The sequence below is a fragment of the Bombina bombina genome, chromosome 7 (genome assembly GCF_027579735.1).
Source record: "Bombina bombina isolate aBomBom1 chromosome 7, aBomBom1.pri, whole genome shotgun sequence".
Lineage (NCBI taxonomy): Eukaryota > Metazoa > Chordata > Amphibia > Anura > Bombinatoridae > Bombina > Bombina bombina.
In genome coordinates this window covers 607,275,392-607,293,923 of record NC_069505.1, presented here as the reverse complement: position 1 = coordinate 607,293,923, position 18,532 = coordinate 607,275,392, and the positions used below count along the sequence as shown (strand labels likewise).

The following is an 18,532-nucleotide window of genomic DNA, read 5'->3' as shown; positions in this document are numbered from 1 at the left end:
GCAGCGGTCACAAAGACCGCTGCTCCATAACCTGTCCGCCTGCTCTGAGCAGGCGAACAGACATCGCCGGAAATCAACCTGATCGAGAACGATTGGGTTGATTGACACCCCCTGCTGGTGGCCCATTGGCCGCGAGTCTGCAGGGGGCGGCGTTGCACCAGCAGCTCTCGTGAGCTGCTGGTGCAATGCTGAATACGGCAAGCGTATTGCTCGCCATATTCAGTGATGTCTAGCGGACCTGATCCTCAGTGTCGGATCAAGTACGCCAGACCTTGATACATATGCCCCAAAGTATCAAATTGAAAGTGGCCTTTTTCGCCAGAAAAAGATCTAAGAAGACTGCAACCAATAGATTGTGAACAAGGCCATAATTACTTGCTGATTACAATAACTAGAAATGTTAAATATTGTAAATAATTGTACCCTGTATGCTGTCATTAAAAGTGGCAAAACTTTGGTAAGGTATCTTATACCCTCTGAATTCATATCCAAATCAAAACTGCAGTTTACATAATAACTTTTCTAAAGAACACAAGGGCGCTATAATTTGGCAAGTGTATGCGATTAACATTCTCAATAGCATAAGAAGTTATAATAACAATGGTAAAAATGCAGACATCCCAACTCTCCCTGAAGTTCAGGGAGTCTCCCTGATTTTAATAGCGGCTCCCTGATGCCAGCAAATGGAGTGCAATCTCCCTGAAACTCCAAGTACCATGATCCAATGTGGCCCAAATCCGGAAAAGTATTTCTTTAAGGATTGCCTTTAGTTGCTGGGACATTATAGAACCCTCAAAGCTTACATCAGTAACCAAAAAGTCCCCACTGCTTTTAATAAAATAAAACACAAATAATACCTTATTGACTGCACGTAATTGAACTTTGTATTCTAAAATATTTATGCATTCAACAAGCGTACGATCACTGGGAAATAGGTTTATTGTATGTGGTTGTGCAATAAAGCTACTTTTTTTTAATTTTAAATATGACTTTAGCGGGAAGCTACTTTAATTATAAGTCTCTATCTTATTTAGGGTTTCAAGTTGTCCAATATATAACTGGGAGTGGGGGGGTCGGCACAGTACCGGGTGAAGCCACCTCCCTGAAATTAGTTTTTGCAGGTTGGGATGTCTGAAAATGTTATTTGCCCTGTGGGAAAAAAGAAAAAAAATATGTAAAAAAATGTTATTCTGTTCAGAAAAATACTTGTCTTAAATGAAGATTTTCTTGACTTTCCACATTCTGAGATACCAGATTACAAAATGTAATACATAAGCAAGCAGATATTGAAAATATCATTTTTATAAGTTCCATTTTTTAACCCAAAGCTTGACATGTTGTACCCTAAGGGATACATTAAAGATATCGGGCATCTGCTTATGCAATGCAAGCCCCTGCTCATGCTAGCCCAATGACGCATGAGTAAGGGCTGTCGATAACTCCAGGCAAACGTGCCTGGGGTGAATTTAATCAACAAGCCAAGAGCTGGTTTAAAGGTTCTTAAAGGGATACTAAACCCAATTTTTTTTCTTTCATGATTAAGATAGAGCATGTATTTCTAAACAACTTTCTAATTTACTCCTACTATCAATTTTACTTTGTTATCTTGCTATCTTTATTTAAAAAGCAGGAATTTAAAGCTTAGAAGCCAGACCATTTTAGGTTTAGCACCCTGGATAGTGATTGCTTATTGGTGGCTACAGTTAGCAAACCAATAAGCAAGCATAACCCAGGTTCTGAACCAAAAATGGGCCGTCTCTTCAGCTTTCTATTCCTGCTTTTTAAATAAGGATAGCAAAACAACAAAGAAAAATTGATAATAGGAGTAAATGAAGTGTTATCCAACGTTAATTTTGTATTGTGTACTGTACTACCACACCCATGATAAATATTAAACATGGACTTGTAATACCCACACAAGAATACCAGTAATATATTTTGCGCTCTGGTTGATAGTAATGCTCCATACTGGATGTTTGCCCTCAACTTTTAATCTTGGCCTTACCTTTTAAAGTCCTTTTAAAGGGGCATGAAAGTAAAAATTAAACTTTCATGAGTCTAGATAGAGCATTTAATTTTAAACAACTTTCCAATTACTTACGTCCATTATTGAATTTATTTTATTTTGGAATAATTTGTTGAAGAGCATATCTAGATATGTTCAGTAGCGTGAACATTTATTGAGCACTAAAGGCTCCACTTATTTATGTGGGGATAAATAAGTTTTCCAGCCAGGCAACCAGTCCATATATGCTTGTGGTGAGCAAGGCATCGTCCATCACCTGCATTTACCATTGCACAAGCAAATTCCTATGCCCAGTTTTAGCTGTTTCCTCAGTAAAGCAAACTATATCACCATGGAGTACAAGAATGAAATCATGCCCCAAACTTTCCATCTACCACAGTCTAAACCTAACAATAGTAAGCAGTTACAAAAATTAATGCTCAGCAAATTTAAATATTACACAAGAGCATTGAGTAATTTTTTTGCTTTGCATCTCTTACCTTTCATGTCAATTTTTTGCATCATTGGCTGTTTTTTTTATTCACGCTGTTACCGTTTAACTCAATTTTTACTATTTATTCTCATCGATCTAACCTTTGGTGGCAGATTATTAAAATGCTTTTGTTAAGGGTGCACTATACAAATATTTTAATTTTGTGTATGATTGTTGGCTTTAGTATGACCATTCTTTTGGCTCCTGCATTTGGCTTCAACAGTTTCTGGTTCCTGATTCCCGACATTCCTTGACTATGCTTTTAGCACCTGTTTTGGCACTGATTGCCTTCCTGGTTTTGACCTTTGTCTAGATATTGACCACTCTTTAGGATATTACTTGGATTCTTACTGCCAGTCTGGTTTTGACCTCTACAAGTTTTTTATTATGATTCAGTACTTCCCGGTCTATCTTCTTGTCAGTGCAGACTATCTACTCCAGCACTAACAAGACACTGATTATTATTTCTATAGACAGGTCAACTTTTCAGAATTGTGACAATACTAGACCCAATATGAGGGAACTATCTCTTTGAAAATACTATTAACTCTTACTATATGCCACCCCTGTCAGATGCTGCCTGGTCCAGTTACAGAGACTGCCCTGAATATCATATATATTTATAATATATATGGCCAAAAATATGTGGACAACTGACCATGACCATTGCTTCTATATGAGTTTGTTGTAAATCCCTTTAAAAAACCATCAGCATTAATATGCAGTTGCCCTCCTATGCAGCAAAAAGAGCAGCCTATCTTCTGGTAAGGTTTTCCACAAGATTTTTGAGTGTGTCTGTGGGAGTTTATGCCCATTCAGCCAAAAGAGCACTTGTGAGGTCAGGCACTGATGTTGGGCGAGAAGGTCTGGCTGGCAATTGGTGTTCCAATTAATCGTAAAGGTGTTCAGTGGGGTTTAGGTCAGTGTTCTGTGCAGGCCACTCAAGTTCCTATACAGCAAACTCATTAAATCATGTTTCCATGGACCTCACTTAACGCACAGGGGCACAGTCATGCTAGGTCAGGAAAGGTCCTTCCCAAAACTGGTGCAACAAAGTTGCAAGCACCCACATGTCTAAAATGTATTAGTTTCCTGTAGTATTGAGATGACCCTTCACTGGAAATAAGAGGCATAACCCAAAACCCTGAAAAACTGCCCCAGACCGTTATCCATCCTCCGCCAAACTTTACAGCAGGCACTATGCATTTTAGTAGGTAGTATTTCTTTGCCATTCACCACAAGCAGATTCTTTCAAAAGACTGCCAAATTGTGAAGCATGATTCATCACTCCAGAGAAAACATTTCCATTCCTCCAGAGTCTAGTAGTTTTGTGCTTTACACCTCTCCAGCCAACACTTGGCATTGCACATGTTGATGTGGTGCTTGTTTACAGCTGCTTGGCCATGGAAACCCATTTCATGAAGCTAACCAATGTACAGTCCTTCTGCTGATATTGCTCCCAGGGGCAGTTTTGAACGCTGTTGTGGGGGATGCAACAGATGATAGTTGAAATTCATACATTACATGTTTTAGCACTCCATGGTCCTTTTTTGTGAGCTTGTGTGGTCAACCACTTTGTGGCTGGGTGAGCTACTATTGCTCATATAGATTACAAGTGCACGGTGTGCATCATCCTTAGAATATTGAACAATCTGATATTGCAAGTAAATGGTTAAAAGGTTTACTAGAGAATCTTAACATGGCTGACAATTTTTGGTGCTTTATATATTTTATGGATAGCATAGGGTGAGCTATTATCGCCATATTACAAGTGATATGGTATTGCGCTTAAGCACAACACAAAAGAGAGCATGAAAAATTTAGAGCATTTGGAGACCTGAAGTAAAATGTTAACGCTTGAAAATATTGATAAAAAAACACATGCACAGTTGCAAGAAAAAGTTTGTGAAGCCTTTAGAATTACATGAATTTCTTCATTGATTACTTTATAAAATGTGGTCTGATCTTGATTTAAAGATTTTTTTTCTTTCATGATTCAAATAGATCAGCAATTTTAAGCAACTTTCTAATTTACTCCTATAATAATTTTTTCATCTTTCTCTTGCTATCTTTATTTGAAAAGCAAGAATGTAAGTTTAGAAGCAGGCCCATTTTTGGTTCACAACCTGGGTTGTTCTTGCTGATTGGTGGATAAATGCTGTCCAGGGTGCTAAACCAAAAATTGGCTGGCTCCTTCGCTTAGATGCCTTCTTTTTCAAATAAAGATAGCAAGAAAACGAAGAAAAATTGATAATAGGATTAAATTAGAAAGTTGCTTAAAATTGCCTGATCTATCTAAATCATGAAATAAAACATTGGGGTTTAGTATCCCTTTAAGAATGATGATATATATAAGGGGGTCCTTCCAGAACCACAAATCCACAATATATAAAGAATAAGCAAATGAGTTAGCCCCAAAAGTAATTCCTAGATCCGTGAGGGATAAGTTATCTGAACAATGAAAGACTGGTGATAGTTCTACTAGGGTGGAGACACTTCCAGAATGATATGTTGTCTAAGTAACCAAGGCTTCTCTCTGTAAATAGGAAATGGCTCTTCAACTCCAAGCAATCACTGTAAGACAAATGCAACAACAGGTGCGCCACATGGCCATGTTTAATCTGTAATCCGGTAAACACTCACAATAAGTATAGCACCTATGTATGATGTTATATGTGCAGGCTGGGACTTCTCAGTCACCCAAATGACTGGTCCAGTGTCCAAACCTTCAAGAAATCAATATAAAATAAAAGCAACAAAGGTGCGCCAACATGGCCAAGTATTGTCTATGAAAAGCTGTGTGATAATGATTAAAATACACTCACAATTTGTATAGCAATTATGAGTAGTGCTCTTTGTGCAGGCTGGGACTTCACAGCCACCCAGATAACTGACCCACGTTCCCTGAAACCAACACAATGTGTCCAAAAGATACAATGTTTGTCAGAGGCAGCAAAAATAAAAATAAAACAATTACAAAATGCCTGTCTCTTGGCTGTTGACACAGAGGGGGGTATTTATGAAAGGTCTGGAGGACCTGATCCGACAGTGCAGATCAGGTCCGCCAGACCTCGCTGAATGCGGAGAACAATACGCTCTACGTATTCAGCATTGCACCAGCAACTGGTGCAACACCGCCCCCTGCAGATTCATGGCCAATCGGCCGCCTGCAGGGGGTATCAATCAACCCGATTTTACTCAGAGCAGGTGGACAGGTTATGGAGCAGCGGTCTTTAGAAACACGGGCCCTCAAGCTCCATCCGGAGCTTGATAAATGGCCCCAGAGATGGCGTTCGACAGAATAGAATGGGAACACTTATACACCTCTCTTGAACATTTCAGGGTCACAGGTAATTTCCTCCATGCAATTCGTAGTCTTTATACCCACCCTTTAGCAACTTAAATTATTAATGGCAGAGTTTCTTCTCCTTTTGCCCTGGAGAGGTACACCAGACATGGCTACCCACTGTCACCTCTCCTATTTAACATTGTGCTAGAACACTTAAGTTGCTATATTAGACAACAGTGCACAGGACTCCAGAAAGGCAGTCATAATATACATCTGTCATTATATACTGAAGACCTCCTCCTCTATCTCCCTGACCCAGATACCGAGATTCCCCATTTTTTATATTTTCCTTACATTTGGATCCTTCTCGAACTATAAAATATATGTAGACAAGTCAGAGATGATCTGGCTCCGCAATACCCAAGGCCTATCTGTGAAACAGTTTAACCTTAGAATCACGGATGGGTTCTTTAAATATCTTGGAATTAATTTGCACATTAACCCAAACCACATATATAACTTGAACTTCCTGCATAGCATAAAGGAAATAATGAATCTCTTAAATAACTGGGTTAGACTTGCAGTCCCCCTTATTAGAAGGATATATCTGGTTAAAATGATGGTCTTACCAAAGATTTTGTACCCACTACAGATGTTACCCCTCTTACTTTCCAACTAAGGCACACAAACTCTCACATCTAATATTATAAAGTTTTTCTGGAAAGAAAAAAAAATGAATTAGTGGCTTAAAATTGTCTCTCTCTACAACCAAAGGTGGTTTTAAATTACCTAATGTGTTATGGTACAACTGGGCTACTTTGGCGAAACTAGTCATAGATTGGATGGCGGGTATAGATTTCTTTGGTGCGTCTAACCTAGAGCAACAACTACTACAATACTTTCATCCTGCATTTCTTCCACACACCACCCTATCCTCCTTGCCATGTTACATCAAGTTATGCAGGTTATGGGGTAGCCCTCAGCGCCTTAGCATATTCCTTCCCCTTACAGGCAACACAGGTTTTCCACCAGATCTTTCATCTTAAGTATTCAGACAATGGAAAGAAAAAGGTATAAGTAACATTTCACAACTTCAAAACTGAACCATGCTGCACTTACTCACCTTCCAAGAACTGAGGGATAGATATGAATTACAATCTAGGGACAATTTTGCTTATTTTCAAGGCAGACATTGTATTACCTCTCTGTTAGCACAAGGTCTAGATTTTACACACACCATCTCCCTTTGCGCACTAGCCCGTCAAGGCATACATTCTATATTACATATTTACTTTCTCATAGTCACCCACTATGAACACTCCTCTATAGAACAATTGAAAGATAGATGGAACAACTTGAAGGAAATCCAAAACATATCCGATAACTTACATGAGAGTTTCTTGAAAGTCCCTAAGGTAACACTGTCAGCTAACCTCAGGGAATCTCACACTAGGTTAATGCATCTATCTTATAGACATGTGCATGGCGAAAAAATTCGGTTCGGTTCGGATCGATTCGGAATTTTTCGAAGTTCGGTTCGGATCGATTCGAATTCGGAAAATTATGAATCGATTCATTTCGGATTCGTTTCGGATTCATTCGGATTCGAAGAAATTCGGCTGGATTCGGTTCGATTCGGTTCAATTTGGTTCGTAAATTCGGCATTTCGGTAAGTGTTAGGTGGGATTAGACTAGTATTATACTGTATATTAGGTGTTAACCTAACATACTGTACAATACTAGTGTAATCCCAATGGCCATCCGAATTTACGAATCAATTCGGTTCGATTCGGTTAGATTCGGAAAATTCGGCAGAATTTTAATTCGGAAATTCGGTTTGATCCGAATCGCCGAATTTGCCGAATTTTCCGAATTTCCGAATCGAACCGAAACGAATCGCACATGTCTACTATCTTATATTACTCCCAAGCTACGTGTGAAATAGGTTCCGGGTGCGCAAGATATTTGTAATAATTGTCAAATAAAAATAATAACTTCCCCTGATATTGTTCATCTTTTATGGCACTGCCCCAGACTGCAAAGATACTGGAGTAAGATCTCTTATTGGCTTTCCAAGACCTGAAAATACAAAATAATATTGTCTCTGAATTAAATTTTATTTCTAGAACAAGACGGTTTGAGAAAAGAGTCCAGCCTTTTTGTACATCAAGTGGTTCTTTTTAGCCCGACAACACATATTTTGTTTCTGGATACATAATAGACCCCCCTTTCTCTGCCCCACGGTCTGCTATACATTCTCAACTGTTATGGGAACACTCTGACGTAAAGGATGACATTGGAAATAGAATAAGGAAATTCCTAATCAAATTGGAACCATATATTTTAAGTTTACCTAGAGATGTTTGGAATATGATCCTAGTCCCATTTTGTAATTACACATTCCTCATGACAGCAAACCTACAGGTAAAATGGTGCATGATCCCTTCTGAGACAACAATCCAGAGGGCGAGGAGTGGTCCGCAATGTAATACAACATTTATAATCAGCGAACGCTCTCATTTATTTATTTTTATTTTTTGTTAATGTTTTTGTTTTGTTTGTTTTTTTTTGTTTTTTTTCTAAACATTAGAAAATTGTTACAGAGAATGCATGAAATCTTTTATAATGCTATCTAACCATCTTATTGTTGTCAGGCTATAGTTCTAGAGCATTATAAAGAATTTAAGAAAATACAATAAAGCGGGATGTGTCTATAAATGTTATAAAAACTCTTCATTTAAGTCACAATTATAGATAAACACAATCTATCTTAACTAAAAACACACTATTTTTATTTATTTTATACATGAAACATAAATCTTATTTTTCAAGGTCTTTTTTCTTTTCTTATGAATTACTAATTTGGTTATGACTTTTTTTACTGTCACACCCACACCTTTTTTATGCTGATTTTCTTTTCTTTACATCATAGACACCGTCCTATGCTGAATTCCAATCATATCATTCTTATTGGCTAAATTGTTGCCACTCTAGGCTATAAATACCATATGTTTCTCATGTATAGCTAAGTCTTTGGTTGATATATTTTCTTCCAAAGGTGAGTTACTTTTGTGAGGTCTGCTGTGCTGGGAATCCAAATCTACAACACACCAGATATAAAGGTATGTATGTGTAAGTTATTGTATCTATTTACTTTTTAATTACTTGTTCTGTTTGATTCATTTTAAAGATACATGGATGTCACAATTACATTTTGGTAAATGCAATTTAACAAGGAATTGTAATATCAACTCATCTGCTAATGTTAGTGCAGTCCAGCGATATTGGGTATTGCAACCCATGCTATCATTAGCACACCACTTGTAATCTGGCCCTAAGTGTCTCTGTCGCTTATTCTTCTAACCCCTTTTCTCTCTCTCTAATCTTTCATCTCTATTTCACTTCTCACTACTCTCTCTCTCTCTCTCTCTCTCTCTCTCTCTCTCTCTCTCTCTCTCTCTCTCTCTCTCTCTATATATATATATATATATATATATATATATATATATATATATATATATATATATAAACTACCTCCAATTTATACATTTTTATACATTTTCAACATTTCCAGACATTCTTCACAAAGCTTTCAGATTTCAAATAACTTTCTGTGTGCAATCTAAACTTACAAACACCAAAGTTACAAACACCTGAATAACTTTACACTTAAATATAACAAAAATATAGAAATGGCAAAATAAAAAGAGTACACAAATACACACACTAAGGCCCTGATGATCGAAAGTGCCACGAGACAGCAAAATATTCCAAAGGATTCGCCGCTATGTTGAGCGAGCCTGTCAAAATATTTCAAGCTCCCGACATAGCGGCATCACCAAGAGGAATTTACTCTACCCGCCATTCGTCGGTGATGCTGGCTTAGGCAAGAACCAGCTTTGCTGCCCATATATAAGATGCATAGTAAAGGATTCTGTGAAATATAACTGCTGTGCCTAACCACTAATCATGATACCCTAAACCAAAGTACCCCAAGATAGCAAACTAACACTACAATATTAAATATCTAAATTGACACATACCTACTGCAAGTATTATACTATTAACCCCTATACCGCCACATACCCACCGCAAGTACCTATCCTTTTAACTCCCATACCGCCACATACCCACCGCAAGTACCGCCACATACCCACCGCAAGTACCCCTATGCCTCCACTAGCCCACCACGAGTTCTATCCTATTAAAACCTTTACAGACTCATAGTCACCGCAAGTACCTATCTTATTAACCACTAACACTATATTAACCACTATACCGCCACTAGCCCAAGTACTATCCTGTTAACCCTTATATCATCACTAGCTCATCGCAAATACGCTACACGAAACCTTAACCTTAAACCGCCACAACCTCAATGCAATATAGCCCTATTCTACCTAACACCTAAACTCCCTCTAAACTAAACTCTCTAAGTTAATTTTAAAGAAAAAATCCAGGAGCAGAAAAAGATGCTGGTTTCATGGGAAAGTTTATTAGTCCAGCCCATGAAATGATTTGCCATAAATGTGCAGATATTACACATTTTATTAATTTAAAATCATAATCTCTGTGATCTTTGTTCTCTATATGCCTCTTCTGTAACAGCCACTAGCCAATCACAGACACACAAAGATTTATTTAAACACTGGGAATTCTTACAAATGCCTCAGAAATGTTATACATAAAACGACACAATATGATACGAGAAGTAAAGTTGTTTTTTACCTGAAAAATGCATTTTACTTTTGACTTTGATGACCATTTAATTTTGACTTTCATGTCCATTACAGTAATGAGATACAGCAACATTTGGATCTTTTGATGTAAAGCTATGGTTTAGAGATAAACTATAAACATAATACACTGTATTAATTATTTTACAGACAGTGATTTCATAGTTTGGTTGTCTTTCACCAATTGACTGAAGAACACAAGCTCTTGTGAACACACAGAACAGGCGACAAATCCTTCAAGATGGGAAACCATCATGTGACATTTCAGAATGAGACACCATATACTTTCTCATACAGTGTTGTCTTTCAAATAAATGCTGGGGATATAAAGGTAAATATTTAATTCCATTTTTGTTTAAGTTAATATACTCTGAATGTCCCATTGCAAGGAAAATCCCTTTATCAAGATAGAGATTCTTTGCTCTTTTTTATTTACTTTGGTAGGGACTAGTTTATCTTTTTAAGTATCTTTCAAACATGATAGGTTGATATAAAGAGACATTTTGATTGATTTTTCAAATGTGTTTTTTTGAGATGAAGTATACACTTAAAGGACCACTAAACACAAATTGTAAACTACATGATTTTGATTTTTCATATCTGAGAATAATTTTACAATGAAAACTGTAGCTTTATTTTGTCAAATGACTATAGTGTTTTATGTTTATTCTTTTCACTGATTTCCCTGTTCCCCAGAACAAAAGAATCCTTGTTAACCAATCACAAACTAATATTCAGATATAGCACAAACTCTGTTTGCACATGTGCAGTTGAGAGAGACTGGGGAAGCTGCCCATATCTCATTCCTTAAGGTGGTTTATCACTGATTCAAAATAGTTACTATTGCAAAAAATGCTTCTCCTATCATGGGGCGCGATCCGATATACGACGCAGGTTTCGGCGCAAGCGTGGAAACCTGCGCCGCCCGTAGTTTCAGCTCGCAACTCGAGCTATCACATATACGGCGCCGTCAGATGCTAAAGTGCCGTAAGTCTGACAAACTAGCGATGTCCAGAAATCTGCATAAGTACAAATTTCTGGAGTCGCCAGTGACTTACGGCACTTTAGAAACTGCCGCCTACAAAAACTGACTCCCTCCCCCCTCTCACTCCTAACAGCCAGCTACATTAACTATATTACCCCCTAATATGATCCCCCTACACCGCCGCCACCTATTTTAACTATATTACTCCCTAATGTGAGCCCCCTACACCGCCGCCACCTATATTAAATATATTAACCCCTAATCTTGTAATCTGACCCCCCTACACCGCCACCACCTATATTAACTATATTAACCCTAAATATATTAGGGTTAATATAGTTAATATAGTTATTATATTATATATATTAACTATATTAACCCTATCTAACCCTAACACCCCTAACTTAATTATTATTGCAATAAATCTAAATAATATTAATCTTATTAACTAAAATATTCCTATTTAAAACTAAATACTTACCTATAAAATAAACCTTAAGATAGCTACAATATAATTAATAATTACATTGTAGCTATTTTAGGGTCTATATTTATTTTACAGGTCACTTGGTATTTATTTTAACTAGGTACAATAGCTATTTAATAGTTAATAACTGTTTAATAGCTACCTAGTTAAAATAATTACTAATTTACCTGTAATTTAAATCCTAACCTAAGTTACAAATACACCTACACTATCAATAAATTAATTAAATAAATTACAATTATCTAAACTATAAAATATAATTAAATACACAAAACTAAATTACAAAAAATAAAAAAAGATTACATGAATTTTAAGCTAATTACACCTAATCTAACCCCCCTAATAAAATAACAAAGCCCCCCAAAATAAAAAAATGTCCCTACCCTAAACTAAATTACAAAAAGTAATCAGCTCTATTACCAGCCCTTAAAAGGGCCTTTTGTGGGGCATTGCCCCAAAGTAATCAGTTCTTTTACCTGTGAAAAAAAATAACAATCCCCCCCATTACAACCCACCACCCACACACCCCTACTCTAAAACCCACCCTATCCCCCCTTAAAAAACCTAAGTCTAACCCCCAAGTGCTCCTTACCTGTCCTGAAGACGGGCGGAGAAGGTCCTGTTCCAGGCAGAGAAGTCTTCTTCCAGGCGGCGACCTCTTCTTCTTCCAGGAACCAGCCGGCGCAGAGTGGAGGAGTTGAAGACCGATGACCGCAGAGCTGAAGACCGTCCTCCCTGGAACTGAAGACCGGCGATGCTGGAACTGAAGACCGGAGCCATGGAGCGTGGAGGATCCTCTTCATACGATCGCCGCCGTACACTGAATCGGAATTCAAGGTACGCAATTAAAAATGGCGTCCCTTGAATTCCTATTGGCTGATTTGAGCCTTCAAATTCAAATCAGCCAATCGGATGAAAGCTACTTTAATTCTATTGGCTGATTTGATTAGCCAATAGAATAAGAGCTACTGTAATTCTATTGGCTATTCTAATCAGCCAATAGAATTACAGTAGCTCTTCTTCTATTGGCTATTCAAATCAGCCAATAGAATTAAAGTAGCTTTCATTAGGTTAGATTAGGTGTAATTAGCTTAAAATTCTTGTAATCTTTTTTTATTTTTTTGTAATTTAGTGTTTGTTTGTTTTTTTCTAATTTAGTTTATTGTATTTAATTATATTTTAGTTTAGATAATTGTAGTTTATTTATATTTAATTTTTTATATAGATTGCGGCAGTGTAGGCCGATTACATTTAGGGGGTAATAATTTGAATGTAGGTGGCGGCGGTGTAGGGGGATCACAGTAGGGGGTTAGACATTTAATGTAGGTGGTGGCTGGGTCCGGGAGCGGCGGTTTAGGGGTTAAACACTTTATTAGGGATTGTGGTGGGGGATTGCGGTTGACAGGTAGATAGACATTGCGCATGCGTTAGGTGTTAGGTTTTATTTTGCAGGCAGTTTAGGGAGTTACGGGGCTCCAATACTCAGCATAAGGCTTACTACACCTACAGTTTGTAGCGTGGTGAAAATGGAGTAAGATTTCTCCATTTTCGCCACGTAAGTCCTTACACTGTATATTGGATACCAAACTGCGTGGGTTTGGTATACCTGTCTATGGGCCAAAAAACGACGGCCGAAGGCAGAAATATACAAGCGTAACTTCTTTGTTACGCCGTATATAGGATACCAAACCAGCGCAATATTTGGCGTTGCCGGCTTTTGCGGGCGATGCTGCATATCGGATCGGGCCCCTGATTGTTGATGCAAAACTGATAATCCCCCTTTTACAAACTTGTGACTTCTGAGATTTTTAGTGGGGAGGGTGAAGTAAATCAAGGCTTACATAAATTGCCTAAAAGTATTAACCCAAACCTCCCTGGGAGAAGTTAAACAAGTTCAATTTTTAAAAGTATTTTACAGCAAAAGGCAGCAAAATAAATATTGAATGTATACTGCAATAATGTTTTACTTGCAATAATGAAACATGTTATACATTGTTGAAATGTCAAGTTTAATGGTCCTTTAAAGAGACAACACGCTTCTATAATGCATATGAAAGAACATTTTTAGGTACTTTTCCGTTAACTGACCGCCACTTTGATGGTGGATACGGAATGTTAGTTTTCTGCCAGCAGATGGCACTATGGGTAATGTAGTTCTGAAACATCAGGAGGGCCAAGGTTCCCCATTCCTGCATTAAAAGGACAGTAAACACTCTGCAATTGTAAAATACAATGCTTAATTAAAGGAATATGCAGCGAATCATGTCCACAATAATTTCTGGTGAAATGCTTGCGCAATGCCGCCCCCTGCATATTCGTGGCCAATCGTCCGCTAGCAGGGGGTGTCAATCATCCCGATCGTATCTGATCGGTAAGATTGCAGTCCGCCACCTCTGAGGTAGTGGATGAGTTAAGGAGCAACAGTCTTACAACCGCAGCTTCTTAACTTAAGTTTCCGGCAAGCCGGAAACTTTGGGGGTAGATTGCAGCATCCGCTGCTTGATAAATCAACACCATAGCATGCAATTTTAAACAACTTTCCATTTTACTTCTATTATTTAATTTACTTTATTCTTCTGCTATCCTTTGTTGAAAAGTATACCTAGGTAGGCTCAGGAGCTGCAATACTGGGAGCTAGCTGCTGATTGGTGGTTGCACATATGCCTCGTCATTAGCTTACCTGATGTTTTCAGCTAGTTCCCACCATTGCTGTTCTTTCAACAAAAATACTAAGGGACAAAAGCAAATTTTATAATAGAAGCAAATTGGAAAGTTGTTTAAAATTGTATGTCCTATCTGAATCACAAAAACATGACGTTATGTCCATTTAACCACAGTAAAACAACTGCAGTTTAATTTTATTTTTTATTTTGTCTCTTTTTCCTGGTTTGAAAATTGTAATTTTACTACCTGATAACTAGCATATCAAATGTCAGGAATGCTATGTCCTGGTGCTGGGGTCTTACAATACTATTGAAACAGGCAAACTCACAGACGAGAAAGCAGTATACAAAATAACAGTGTTTATTATTAACTTATTGCAATAACATAAATAAGTAATCAACTTATAAAACAAGGTAGCGATTAAACTATAAACGGATTACTTATCTTTGGGTTTCACGTAATGCATTAAGCAAACAATGGTACACAGTGCAGCTGCAATTAGCATCATCATTCAGTGTGACACATGCAGCAGATTTCACAGGTGCTATGGGCTCCATGTACTAAGCAGTCAGCGAGCTACCTGCAACAAATCTCGCGTCAAAACTCGCAAACTGATATGTACAAAGTCGTCAACTATGTTCAAACTCGCATCTTTAAAATTGCGAGCGTACTTATCCGCCAAACCTCGCTACCTCTCCATTTTTCACTGTAATTAGACACATTTGACCACCAACTCGCCAAAAACGAATGTACTAAAAAATCTATTTGTCCGCTCGCTACAATTTCCGCTCCCACCTCGTTATTTTTGCCTCGCCACCTTTTAGGTGGCGGGCAAGGTACAAAACAATAGGAAAGTCAATCTAGACGCCAGTCTAGACATATATAAAAGGCAGTAATATCAGCATTGTACAGCATAACTGGCGTCTAATTTGTCTCTCATTTCCATGTACATAAATTGCGCCAAATTTGTCGACTGTAATTAAAGAGTAATCTATATTTTAAATTTGTATTGTATAGTTGTCAATCTTTATAATTATTTTTATATTAATATTTATATATTATCAGATCCAGATGAAGCCATATCCAAATTGTAAATAAATATTACAAAAATAACGCTCTGTTATCACTCTTCAAAAAATTTAGAACAATAATAAAGTTGTTTAGATAAGTTGAACTTTTATAGGAGCAAAATTCTATTCCCGCGACTACTATGATGTTCGTGACACCTTGCATGTCACGTGTTAATAATTGGCCAGACAATTCAACTGAAAGTTAAAAGTACATCAGCTTAGTCGCGGCGAGCGAGACGTCAAATTTATCAATAATCCGCCACTGCTCGCGGCGGGCTAGACTTGTCTATTTATTGGGGGATTATTAGTACATAGTGACAGCGGACACCATTTCGCCCGCGGCGAGTAACGGCGAGTTTATCCGCGTCTAAAATGACGGATGAATTGACGGCTTAGTACATGGAGCCCTATGTCTGAGAATTTTCTCTAAGATGTTGCCTAAAAAACTCCTGCCCCCTCTGAGCATTTATAATACTTAAAATAAAGTTTAGCAGGTGTGTCTAAAGTTATGGTAATCATATTATTTCATTAAGCGCACAATTAGCAAAAAAGTATTCTTATAACAATCAAAGTTGGTTGGTAGAGTTTGTCCATTGAAAAATAATTCCTGCAAACAAGGTGTTACATTTTTCTAATTGAGGTCAGACTCTGCTGATACATTACTCTGTTGGAAGATTGCAGAAAAACTCCATACTCAGTTCCAGATTGGCTCTTCCAGATATAGAAAGTGGTTGGAAGAGTTTGTCCATTGAAAATTAATTCCTGCACACCAGGTGTAATTTATTTCTAATTGAGCTAATACTCTGCTGATACATTACTTTGTTGGAAGATTGTAGAAAAAACTGTTGAAATGACAAGGTATATACTGTCCCTTTAAAACTGTTTTTGAAATGAAAGTGAAGTGATCTGCTGGTCAAAAATTTAGGATATCATTGGCTGATAAGGACAACTTCATAACAACAATGAAAATATGTTCAGGAAAATAAATAATTAATCCCATTTATGCAGGGGGCAAGTTTTTAACATCCGAATGAATTCCTGATGTAAAAACTTGCTTAAAAAAATAAATCATGAAATTGTATATCTGATCACATGATTTCAAGGCCAGGATTAAATCATGAAGGACTGCCTACGGTGCTAGGATGCCAAAAAAGGGAGGACGTTTCATACCCTCCTAACTGGGTTAAAGCCCAGTGCTGTTAGAAAGTCATTGAATGTCCTAACGGTGTGGTTAAACTATAACACATAATAAAATATACCTTTGTTTAGATGCAAAAAATAATATAATATATTTTATGTCCCACGAGTGTAATGACACTAAATTAGGTCTATGTATTCATTACACATGTGCAAAATGTGTCATTATTTGTTTGTAAAATTAATTTGAACCAATTTGGTCTGACATTCGTTCATTAGTGAATACATTTATTTAACCAATTAAAAAAATAAATTAACTCTATAGTATTCTTAGCGTTCCACAGACTCCTCCTCCTCTCCATTGCTTCTTTCTCCCAGATCTTCTCTTCTCCCCCCCCCTTCCCCCTCCCCCTTTTTTTTCTTTTCTTTCTCTCCCTTGCATTCACTCCAGCAGCGGTCTAAGAGACATTCATTACTATGAGATATCAAATGCTAAGAGATATTAAAGGTAAAATGAGAACCGCTAAACCCATATAAACGACCTTAGGCCTGCTCTTGTAATTCTGATGTAACAAATGTGTACACCCTGATTTTAGTAATGTTATGATGCTAAGGACAAACAGTTTTCCCTGCGTGGATACATAAGATGGTTGTTTTTGTATTTTTATATTACTTTTGTTCTCTCAATAAAAAGAATTTAACCAAAAAAAAAAAAATTAATGAATGAACTTATACACAATGTATACATTTTAAATGAACACATTTTGTATTTATTTATTTTGTTAATAAATTAGATTAATTTAGTTAAAGGGAAGTGAAACCCAAAATTCAGACAGAACAAACAATTTAATTTTTTTTTTCCAATTTGTTTCCGTTATCAAATTTGCTTTGTTTTCATAGTTTTCTTTGTTTAAAAGATACCTAGGTAGACGTCTAGAACACTGCATGGCAGGAAATAGTGCTGCCCTCTAGTGTTCTTCAAATGTATAACATTCTTTCAAAACTGCTTACATATAGTGCAATAGACACGTGCACGCTCCTGATCTTTCTCTCCTGCTTTTCAACAAGGGATACCAAGAGAACAAAGAATATTTGATAATAGAAGTAAATAGAAAATTTGTTACATGGTCTCTCTGAATCATGAAAGGAAAATGTTGGGTTTTGATGTCCCTTTAAAGTTGCATGAATGCAATTAGGGCTAGATTAAAAGTGGAGTGCAATTCATATTGGAATGGGTGTTAACCTTGTGCACAGAATAACACACAATCTGCTATAACAAGTGAAGGGTTAATTGATGTAACCAAAACATCTTAAAGTGACTCAAATTTGTTAGTGTACTCTATACTTTTAAAAGTTGAGATAGGGAGCATTATAAGCATGCCCAAGTGGTCAGTTAAAGGGACAGTGAACACCTTGTAATTACAAGAATAAAATAATAAATATGTCCACCAAGTCTTAATATTTTTAAAAGAAATTAACATACTTTTTACTGCGGTTATTTTTCAATAGCCAAAGCCCACCTACCATTTGCCTCATTGAGAGGAGCCAATCTGGGCTTTAGTCTGCAAGCAACGAGGCTAGCTATGGTCATAAAGTTAGTATAAAGAGCATTGTTCTGCAGTTTTTATCTGATACAGCCATTTAGGGACTAGTATGTTGCAGAGTT

The 18,532-nt window shown here is 37.1% G+C and overlaps 1 protein-coding gene across 1 annotated transcript in view; it reads left to right on the top strand.

Annotated features, from left to right (window-relative positions):
- Positions 1-8,777: 8,777 nt before the first annotated feature.
- The window catches only part of LOC128635615 (uncharacterized), a 72,746-nt gene continuing 62,991 nt past the window's right edge, over positions 8,778-18,532 (top strand). Inside the window, exons 1-2 of the mRNA XM_053688680.1 lie at positions 8,778-8,909; positions 10,674-10,854. Of these exons, the coding sequence (XP_053544655.1) occupies positions 10,765-10,854 (90 nt within the window). The 5' untranslated portion in view covers positions 8,778-8,909; positions 10,674-10,764. The remainder of the gene's footprint in view (positions 8,910-10,673; positions 10,855-18,532) is intronic.